Below are 10573 nucleotides of genomic sequence, written 5' to 3' on the forward strand. Positions count from 1 at the left end.
ACTGGAGTGGGGTGCCATTGCCTTCTCCGAGTGATAAGCCATAATGGAAAACAATATAAAAAAGAATATATATAACTGAATCACTTTACTGCAGAAATTAATACAACATTGTAAGCCAATTATCTTTCAATAAAAATTTTAAAAATAATAAACGCTACAGTATACCTAATAATTATTTGCTAGCATGTGCATATATTGTGTATGTTAGTCACTCAGTCGTGTCCAACTCTTTGGGACCCTATGAACTGTGGCCTGCCAGGCTCCTCTGTCCATGAAGTTCTCCAGGCAAAGATACTGGAGTGGGTTGCCTTTCCCTCTCCAGGGGATCTTCCCAACCCAGAGATCGAACCTCGGTCTCCTGCATTGGAGTCAGTTTCTTTACCATTCCTGAGCCACCAGGGAAGCCCATATATTGCAGTGTACACTAAAAAACATGTTACAAATAGGGATATGTTTTTTTTTTATTTATTTAGTGAATTAGACAGTGGAAAGAACCAACTATGTACTACAAACCAAACAAATGCCCAAGGAATTGGAATTTATGTGTAGCACACACTGAGTGCTTCTCAAACTTCAATGTGCACACGGATTACCCAGGGGGTTTTGTTAGGATGCAGATTCTGATTCACAATGTCTGCAGCAGGCCCTGAGATTTGGAGCCAGGTGATGGTCCACACTCGGTCCACACTCGGAAGAGAAAGATCCTAAAGGTATTGTGATGGTAAATGTTATGTGTCAATTTGACTGGGTGCCACAGGGTGACCAAAGATTTGGTCAAACATTCGGGATGCCTCTGAGTGGATGTTTTTGGATGAAATTAACATTTAGGTTGACAGACTGAGGAAAGCAGATATTCCTCCACAGCACGGGTGGTCCTCATCCAATCGGTTGAAGACTGGAATAGAAAGGCTCATCCTCCCCCAAGAAAGAGAATTTTCCTGCCTGTTGGCCTTCAGGCTGGGACATCAGGTCCTCATGGTTCTACAGTGACTTAAAGGCTTTCAGGTTCAAACTGGGACCTTAGGACTTCCCTGGTGGCCTAGTGACTAAGACTCCATGCTTCCATTGCAGGGAGCATGGGTTTGATCCCTGGTCAGGGAACTAAGATCCCACATGCTTTGAGGCACAGACAAAAAGTTAAAAAAACAAAAAAACAAAAAACTTGGACCTTGACTCTGCAGATTTTGTACCTACCAGCCTCCATTATCATGTGTGGCAAGTCTGCACCATCTCCAGATAAGTAGTTAGTTAGACAGATCTCCTAAAGATTCTGTTCCTCTGGAGAACCCTGACTTAATAAAGGCACCTTATTGAAGAAACTATACTTTTCCTCGATATCCCTTAACCCAGTTCCAAACAGCTGAGAGACTGCCATTTTTGAGGTTGAAGATGATGGAATACTGGCCATTTCATAAGGTTCAGCTTAGTGTCTATTCCCTTGTACACTGACTTGAACATCACCCATCTCCTGCCATGCACCGTGAGCTCTGTGCCTGCACTATTCCTTGCAGTCTCACAGCTCTCAGTCCAGGGCTGGACCTACTACAGGTACTCAATAAACACCTACGGAATGACTAAATCCACGGGCAAATAAATGATGGAATGAGGAGGTGCCTTATGTCATGGAAGCCAGGATGTCAGGAATCAGAACTCCTATGTGCCAGGTTCTATACCAGGACTCAAGTGACAGATGGGGAAAGACTGCATTCCTTACTGTGAACAGTAATGGAAGGAGGCAGATGATAAACTAGTAAACCAGTACATTAGTAAGTTCATTTTAGACTGTAATGTGAAATGAAGCAAATCACATTGAGTGATGTGCTGGAGGGGGTGGGGGAGCATTGGTAAATGAGCCTAGGGGATCAATGACAACTTCTCAGATAAGGTGACACTGAGCTGAGACCCGAATGCTGAGAAAGGGCCAGCCAGAGAATCTGAGGCAAACCAACACAACAACTCCAAGGCAGCGACGAGCATGGCATATCTGAGGAACGAAAAGAAAAGCCTGCATCCCTTTTCTTTCCAATTACAGTGAGTAAATAAAAGACCCCAACATCGCCAAATGGAACTCAGAGTTCCAACATCTTGCTTCAAAGCCTCCGGGGGTTCCAAGGTCTGAACTGTTTTCTGACTTTTAAACACTTGAATGGGATTCCTGAGATTTTCCTCTTGTACAGAAGCATCATTTATTTTTCAAGGATCTAAGGACTCTCTGGAAAGGACTCTGATGCTGGGAAAGGTTGGGGGTGGGAGGAGAAGGGGACGACCGAGAATGAGATGGCTGGATGGCATCACTGACTCTGTGGACATGAGTTTGAGTGAACTCCAGGAGTTTGTGATGGACAGGGAGGCCAGGCATGCTGTGATTCATGGGGTCGCAGAGAGTCGGACACGACTGAGCTACTGAACTGAACTGTACTGAAGGGCAATGGATATGAGGTTACTTTCTGGGGTAGTGGTTATATGGGTGTAGCCACATGTCCAAATTGATCAAACTACACATAATATGCTTACACTGTATGGTGCAAATTAGACTCCAATAAAGTTGATTTTTAAAACGCAAGGTCTCAGTGCCCAAAGAGAAGCAAAACATATTCTGCAAGGAAAAATTCAGATAGCCACTGGGAATTTGCTATATGATGCAGGAAGCTCAGGCCGGTGCTCTGTGACAACCTACACAGCTGGGATGCGGTGAGGGGTGAGAGGGAGGTTCAAGAGAGAGGGACTGTAGGTATACCCATGGCTGATCCATGTTGATGAATGGAAGAAACCCGCACAACATCGTAAAGCAATGATCCTCCAACTAAAATTTAAAAATAATTTAGAGACTTTTTGTGGCCAATAGCATATGCATTCATGGGTTTCTCCACCCTGGGCAGCTGGTGGAAGCCACAGGATAACCATAAATGTATAAGAAAAGAGAGATGGCGGGAGGCTGGAATAAGAGAGGAAAGGCAAGAGCAGGAGGGAGGTTGGAGAAGGCAATGGCACCCTGTGCCAGTACTCTTGCCTGGAAAATCCCATGGACGGAGGAGCCTGGTAGGCTGCAGTCCATGGGGTCGCAACGAGTCGGATATGACTGAGTGACTTCACTTTCACTGTTCACTTTCATGCATTGGAGAAGGAAATAGCAACCCACTCCAGTGTTCTTGCCTGGAGAACCCCAGGGACGGCGGAGCCTGGTGGGCTGCCATCTACGGGGTCGCACAGAGTCGGACATGACTGAAGCGACTTAGCAGCAGCAGCAGGAGGGACATTTATCACTCGATGCCATTTCTCTGTAAGAGACTCAAGTGTTCGTGAAGCATGTTTGAAAACTACACAGGACATGGCGCTATGTAATTTGCCACTTGGACTTCTGACTGTTTGAAGGTGGGAAAGATAATGACATGTGTTCCCTACTAGCCTCGAATGTAAAGAGCTTCAAACACACATTCCTGCCCCCAAGGTCATTTCTCACCAGTGCTTTTGCCAAGAGGGCTGGCCCTGCCAGGGGCAGATGCAGGAAACATCTGTAGTCTTGATCTGACTCGGGCTCCTTGAACTAGCCCTGACACGTGCACTCTTATTTGCAGGGCATCAAGCACGATCGGCAAAGACTAAAGTCCTGGATGTCAGTGCTTCAAGACAGTGCAGCCTGGTGGTCAAGGACCCGTGCCATAGCCTCAGACTGTCTGGGCCTGAAGTCCAGCTCCTCCACTCGCTAAGGGATTTTGCATCCTCTTGAAAAGCAATCTGTGCCTCTGTGAAAAGCAGATTGTCATAAAGCTGACCTCTGTGGGACATGAAATTAAATGAGAATTTACACACAAGCTTATGGCAAAATAGCAAAGGCAGCAAGTGTCCTTGAATATCAGCCAGGCCAATGAGGGGATATGGGATGGATTGGGAGATTGGAATGGACATATATACACTGAAGTAAAGTAAAGTCTCTCAGTCGTGTCTGACTCTTTGCGACCCCATGGATTTTACAGGCAAGAGTACTGGAGTGGGTTGCCATTTCCTTCTCCAGAGATATATACATTACTACACTACTATGTAAAAAACAGGTAACAAATAAGAACCTGCTGTACAGCACAGGTGCTCTGTGGTGACCTAAATGGGAAGGAAATCTAAAAAAGAGGAGATATATGTATAAGTACAACTGATTCACTCTGCTATACAGCAGAAATGAACACAGCATTGTAAAGCAACTATACTCCAATAAAATGCATGGCAAAGCTTTGGCCTGGGTGATTTTTTTTTATTAACTTTTATTGGAATTGACATATATACACTGCTATGTATTAAATCGGAGAAGGCAATGGCAACCCACTCCAGTACTCTTGCCTGGAAAATCCCATGAACGGAGGAGCCTGGTAGGTTGCAGTCCATGGGGTCGCGAAGAGTCGGATATGACTGAGCTACTTCACTTTCACTTTTCACTTTCGTGCATTGGAGAAGGAAATAGCAACCCACTACAGTGTTCTTGCCTGGAGAATCCCAGGGATGGCGGAGCCTGATGGGCTGCCATCTATGGGGTCGCACAGAGTCGGACACGACTGAAGCGACTTAGCAGCAGCATGTATTAAATAGATAACTAATAAGAACCTACTGAACTTGCTACCTGTCCTGCTAAAATTCAGTGTCAAGTCCAGAGAGGTGACGAGACTTGGCCAACGTCACGCAGCTAAGTAGACATAGCAGAGCAAGCACTAGGCACAGAGTTCCAGACTACAACTTCACCTCCTTCCACAGATAAAGGCGATAATAGGGATGATAATAAAGGTAATAGTCACTGAGCAGTGACCCTATGGCAGGTCCTGCTCTGTGAGATTTCTAAGCCCATTCTCAGTGAATCTATCAGGCCTATGACATAGGGACCCTCATCATCCCACTTTTAAAGACAGAAATCTGAGAATCAGAGATGAGCCGCAAATTTCCCAAAATTTCACACTATTAAGTGGCTGAGCTGGGACTGAATCTGGAGCCATCTGACCTGAACCCATTTCTCTTCAGATCGGCCCGATGACCTCTCTGGGGACTGCAGGGAACATGACTGACTGAACTGGGGACCAGGGCCAGGGGACCATGGGGGCAAGTGGAATTAACCTGAGAGGGTCCTAAAGGGAACAAATGCCGCTTGAAAATACAGATCCAGTATTACCAGATCTATTGGTTTCTCAAGAGAAATCAGAAAATCAGGATTTCTATGTGAAACCTCCCAGGTTTTTAAATGTTGGTCATTGGTTCTAAGTTGGTTTTAAAACACCGCACACGATAGAGACTAAAGAGATTTCACAGCCAAATGCAGTGAGCCTTGACTGAAATCCTGGTTTGAAAACCCAATCTCTAAAAGACATTTCTGGTGTATGACTGGGAAAACAGTAATACAATTGGCTATTTGCTGATGTTATGGAATTTTTGTTCCTTTTTGGGGGCAGGATACTGGAACTGTGTTATGTGGGAGAAATGTCCTTGTTCTTAGGAGATCCACACTAAAGTATTTAGGGATGAAGCGTCATGTCTGCAACTTATTTTCAACTGCTCCAGCCAAAAAAAAAAAAGGAAAAAAGAGAGGAAGGAGAGAGGAAGAAAAGAAGGAAGAGCGAGAGAGAGATAGCCATAAAACAAACGCGACAAAATACTAATAACTGTTCAATCTAAATAACCAGGTTTTGACTGGGAGTGACTCCGCTCCTGGATGACTTTTGGCAACGTCTGAGGACATTTTAATTGTCCCGACTGCACTGTGGGTGGGTGCCACCTGCACCTAAGGGGCAGAGTCCAGAGATGCTGCCAAACACCCAGAAATGCCCCGGACTGCCTCCCACAGCAGGGAACAATCAAGCCCCAAAAGTCAGGAGTGCCAAGGGGAGGAAACCTTGCTCTAGATGAAAGATCTACTGGAGTTTATGTTTATTCTTTTTTCAAGTATTCTGTATGTTTAAAATGTTTCACAATAACAAATTGGGAACAACTTAAGAATTCATGCCTGCAGGCTCAATCGCTTCAGTCGTGTCTGACTCTTTGCAACCCTATGAAATGTAGCCCCCCAGGCTCCTCCATCCATGGGATTCTCTAGCAAGAATACTGGAGTGTGCTGCCATGCCCTCCTCCAGGGAAACTTCCAGACCTAGGGATCATACCCGCGTCTCCTGCATCTGCTGTGTTGCAGGCGAATTCTTTACCCACTGAGCCACCTGGAAAGCCCAAAAATAAGAATACAGACATAGAAATATGTTGCAGACCAAATAAAATGTGTCTGCATGGTTTGGTACCATTTGGTACCCACCATTTGTGGTCACTTCTTCCAATAATAAATAGTGGTTGAATGTGTCTGTGGTTATATTTGCTCTAAAAGCATCTATACAGTTTTCTCCACATCACAGGCCAGGCCTGCGCATACTCTGGAGTTGCTGTCTCTCCCCGTTTTCAGTCCTAATCAGCCCAGAAGGAAGCAGGCAATGTGCCCAGGCCTCTGAGCCTGGAAAGGGACCTCATCAAACACAACCACACTGGTCACTAGGAGCAGTCCAAGGTGTGACATGGGAGCAGCACACGCTGTAAGTCTTTGAGGAGAAGGTACTCTCAGGTGAGGTAAGAACAAACTTCCCACCCCAGTGACCCCTGCAGCTCGAGACAAAATAAATTAAGAGGCTGCAGCCAGCAGGTTAATTTCACCTGAAAGCCACCCTACAGTCTCTCTGCTGCAGTTTGGCATGCTGGACCCAGCCAAACATCCTATGGCCCATGCGGGCAAAAGCGAATGAGCCATGGCTGGGATATGAAATGATTAACTGCATCAGGAGAGCAGGATGCACCTGGTGAGTACTCAGGGCAGCCCCCAGCACCATAGAAACACACCCAAAGGCTACACAAATGGGGAGAACCAGCAACAGAATGTAATGCGAGGCACGCTGAATGAATCCATCCACCCTCCATCCGGGAAAATGTTCCCAAGTCAAGTGTGGACCACTTTACACAAGCCGTTCAGAGAGGTTGTAAAAAGGCAGGCTTCTGAGGCCCAGATAGATGGATTTAGAATCTCTCTGGATAAAGCACAAGACTGTGCATTTTAGGAAGCTCCTCAAATTCTGATGCTCACTCAACCTGAAAACATCTGCCCCAGACACAGCTGACACTAGGGGAGTAAAGAATGCGCAATTTTCTGTGTGACCTTGAGCAAGCTACCAACCTCAGCTATGATTTGCTCCTATGTAATAGAGAATTAGCACCTGTCTCATCACTGGGCAAACTAAATGATGTTTACACACACAGACACACACACATCTCTAGTACAGTGCCTGGCACCCAGAACTGTGCTCAGCAAATGTTTCTTCCTTTTCCTGGACAGTGACTGACTAAACACCATAAAGCCTGGAGAGACACACAGAAGTATAGATGCACAGACCCCACCCTAGAGATCCTGATTTGAACCATCTAGGGTGGGGCCCCTGGCAACAGGGTTTTTTAAAAAGCATTCCAGGTCACCCTAAGCATCAGCCAAGGTTGAAAACTATACCTTGGGAGTCAACAGTAAAAATCAAGCATTCTTTCTTTTCAGGAGTATGTACCTTCACTCCAGCCTGGAATTCTCAAAATGTATGCAAGAAGAGCCTGTGTTGGGGCTCTTCCCCAGGACTGGATACCCCCTAGATTCCACCTCCAAGGAGACCTTTCCTGGTACTTGTAGAGGAATGTGGCTGTAGCCTGCTGGGCTGGAGTAAACAGAGCTGCAAGGGGGCAGGACCAGGAAGTTGAGTCCCTGCTGGCCTCAAGCCAGCATCACTTTCTCCCACAGTGGCCCAAAGGTTAGTGCTCCTCCCCAGCTTCCCAGCTCCCTCCTCCTGCCTCTCCACCCCCATCCCAACCGAATCAGGAGGAGAGCTCCCGAAGCCCTGGTTTGCAAGGCAAAGGCTCCAAGGAGATTTCAGCAGAGGAATTAAGTCGAAATCTGCCAGGCAGCCTACCCATCCCTGGGTGAATTTCCCTACCGAGGCAACAGCCGCTGCCGCAACCCAGCTTCCGAGTCTGGCTCGCAACACCAGACCCTTGGCGAGGACAGCGGGGGGACGGGAAACCACCGGCCCTTGGGGTTGGCGATCGGGCACCTTGGGGTGGCAAGAGGTGGGCGGGGCCCGCACTTGCCTCTTTTGGTAGGTCAGGCTTTCTTGAAACCCCTGGGAGGTGAGGGAGGGGTGGTGTTTCTGTGCCTCTAGATCCCACCATCCATCCATCCACACCTCCCTGCTAACCCAAACCGAGAGGAACTTCCTCACCTCTTTCTTCCCCCAAATTCTTCCCTTGGGGTGGGGGAGGGGGGGAAATCATCCGATAATCTGCATATAAATAGAAAATAATTACTAGTGAGGTGGTAGTGATGTTCCTCGCCTATTTTTGGTGGGTCTCTTTGTTGAGATTTTTTAGGCAGGCACACGGAGCGCGTGCAGACACACGCGCGCGCGCAGGCAGCCGGAGGTGCGGGGTGTGTGTGTGTTTGGGGGTGGGGGGAAACACATGGCGACTCTGTTGCGCGTATACGGGAAGAGAATAAACCTTGTTCCCCAGTCATCCGGCTGTGTGCAGGCGACCCTGCGCTCTTCACCACCCTCCCCCGTCCCTCCTCACCCCAGCCGGGACCCCACACCAACCCCTGGCCTCTCCCCGGCCGGGGGCTGCATCCTCTCGTCTGCGTCTTCAGCCTCCAAAGTTACTGGGTTGTGCGAATCGATTTAGACACTCGGGAAAAAAAAAAAAAGGCAAATAGCTCCATTAATCCCCAAATGCCTTCTCCCATCTGCTGCGACTTGCTCGTGCTGGGACTTGCATAATGAATAAGGCAAAAGGGAAAGTTGACGAATCAGGGTGTCTGGGGGGGTAAAGGCACGCTGGGAGGGGGCTCCGGCCCTGGGAGGCCACACCAGCCCGCGCAAAGGGCGCAGCGCCACGGCTGAGGTCGCTGCCCCCGGCAGGGAGAGGTGGCAGCTGGAGAGAGGGACGAGGGGGTGATGGGGGGTGTGGGGGGCGAGGTCCCAATTCCAGGGACCTGGCAGCTCGGCGGAAAGCGAGGCGGCCGCTCCGAGCAAAGCTTTTGTTCTCGCCCTCCCCGCACTCTCCACCTCCCTCACCACATTTTCGCGAGTCGTACGAGTTGCAGGCGGCACACACTCCTTGCCTGCCTCCCTCCCCCCCGCACACACGCGCGCGCGGGCTCACACACGCCCCCCTTTCCTTGCCCCCCTTTCCTTTCGGGCCCGCCGGTCCCTGTTTACCTAGAGGCTAGTATGCGGAATCCGAAGGCTGGACCACCCCCCCTCCCCAAAACCAGAGACTCCAAAGGCACGGGCTCCCAGGCTGTGTGTCTCAAGTCCGCGGCAATACTCGGCGGGAGGGGGCGGCAAGAGAGCGGGGGTGGGGGTGGGGGGAAGACACCTCTAATCCACACACACACTCTCACATCCACACCTGTGCTGAGCTCCCCGTCCCCTCTCTGCGCTCCCAGCCCAAGTTGGCTGCCCGGGTGACATCCCCCCGCGGAGAGGCCGGGGTGGAAGGGGAGCGCCATTGCCTCCGGGAAGGGGGAGAGGGGAGGGGAGGGGAGGGAGAGCGGCGCCCGGGGAGTGGGGGGGTGGGGGGCGGCAGCCCACCTGGACATGTGCTCCCTTTGGGGCCGGTGCGCTTTCTCCAGCCCCAGCTTGGTGAAGATGCCCACGAGCACCATGACGGCCACCACCCCGCAGATGATGTAAACGATCAGGTTGGTCTTGTCCTTGGTGGGGTCGTGCAGGGGGTCGTCCTTGCGCGCGGGGGGCTTGCCGGTGTTCAGCCAGAGCGGGGTGTCGTAGTTGGTGCAGGTGCTCTGATTCAGTCGCCGCTTCTTAAACGTGCAGCAGAACCGGAAGCCACAAGTCCCGCAGCAAAAGATGAAGTCGCCCGAGCTGCAGTTGAACGGCGGGTCCCACTGGCCCATGACATCGAAGTAGCCCCGGCAGAAGTCCGGCGTGGGCGCCCGGGTCGGGGGCGCGTCCGAGACCCCCACGCCCTCTCCGACCTCTCCGGAGGCGGCCCCGGAGCGGTTGCCCCCCGTCAGCACCAACACGCCGCCCAGCTGCGCCAGCTGCCCTTGCCCCGCTCGCTCCTGCGCCCGGCACACGCGGGCGCACAGCTCGGTGAGGAAGCAGCCGAGGAGCAGCCGGAGGACGCGGCGCATCGTGTCTCCCAGCCCGGGCTCGGCCGCTCGGCCGCCGCTGGAGCCGCTGCAGCCGCCTCTCGAGGCGCGGCCGAAGCTGCCGAGGCTGCTGCCGGGGGCTGCGAGCCGCCGCGGGCCGCACATGCAGGGAGCGGCGCGGGGCGCTCGGTGGTCGGCGGCCACTGCGCTCGGCTCAGCCCGTGTTCGCCTCCAGCGCGCCGCGCGCCGAGGGGCCGGCCGGGGAGGAGCGCGCCGGGCCGGGCGGGGGGAGGAGGAACGGGGGCCAGCGCAGGGTGCAGGTCCGGCTGGCTCCCGGGGGAGGCGGGGGCCGGAGAGCAAGGGCGAGTCGGCCGGTGCGCGCCTCCCCTCGGCCGGCGGCTCGAGACTCGCCGCCCCGCGCCC

The 10573-nt window shown here is 51.3% G+C and overlaps 1 protein-coding gene across 2 annotated transcripts in view; it reads right to left on the reverse strand.

Annotated features, from left to right (window-relative positions):
* SHISA9 (shisa family member 9) overlaps nucleotides 1–10315 on the reverse strand; it is a 359800-nt gene extending 349485 nt beyond the window's left edge. The window contains exon 1 of one of the 2 annotated variants that reach the window (XM_055408894.2): nucleotides 9630–10315. In XM_055408894.2, coding sequence (XP_055264869.2) covers nucleotides 9630–10315 — 686 coding nt within the window. The remainder of the gene's footprint in view (nucleotides 1–9629) is intronic. The other variant, XM_088833122.1, reaches the window with a different exon arrangement.
* Nucleotides 10316–10573: the final 258 nt, after the last annotated feature.

The sequence above is a fragment of the Moschus berezovskii genome, chromosome 27, assembly GCF_049115385.1.
Source record: "Moschus berezovskii isolate FMDL1 chromosome 27, NW_MosBer_1.0, whole genome shotgun sequence".
Classification (NCBI taxonomy): domain Eukaryota; kingdom Metazoa; phylum Chordata; class Mammalia; order Artiodactyla; family Moschidae; genus Moschus; species Moschus berezovskii.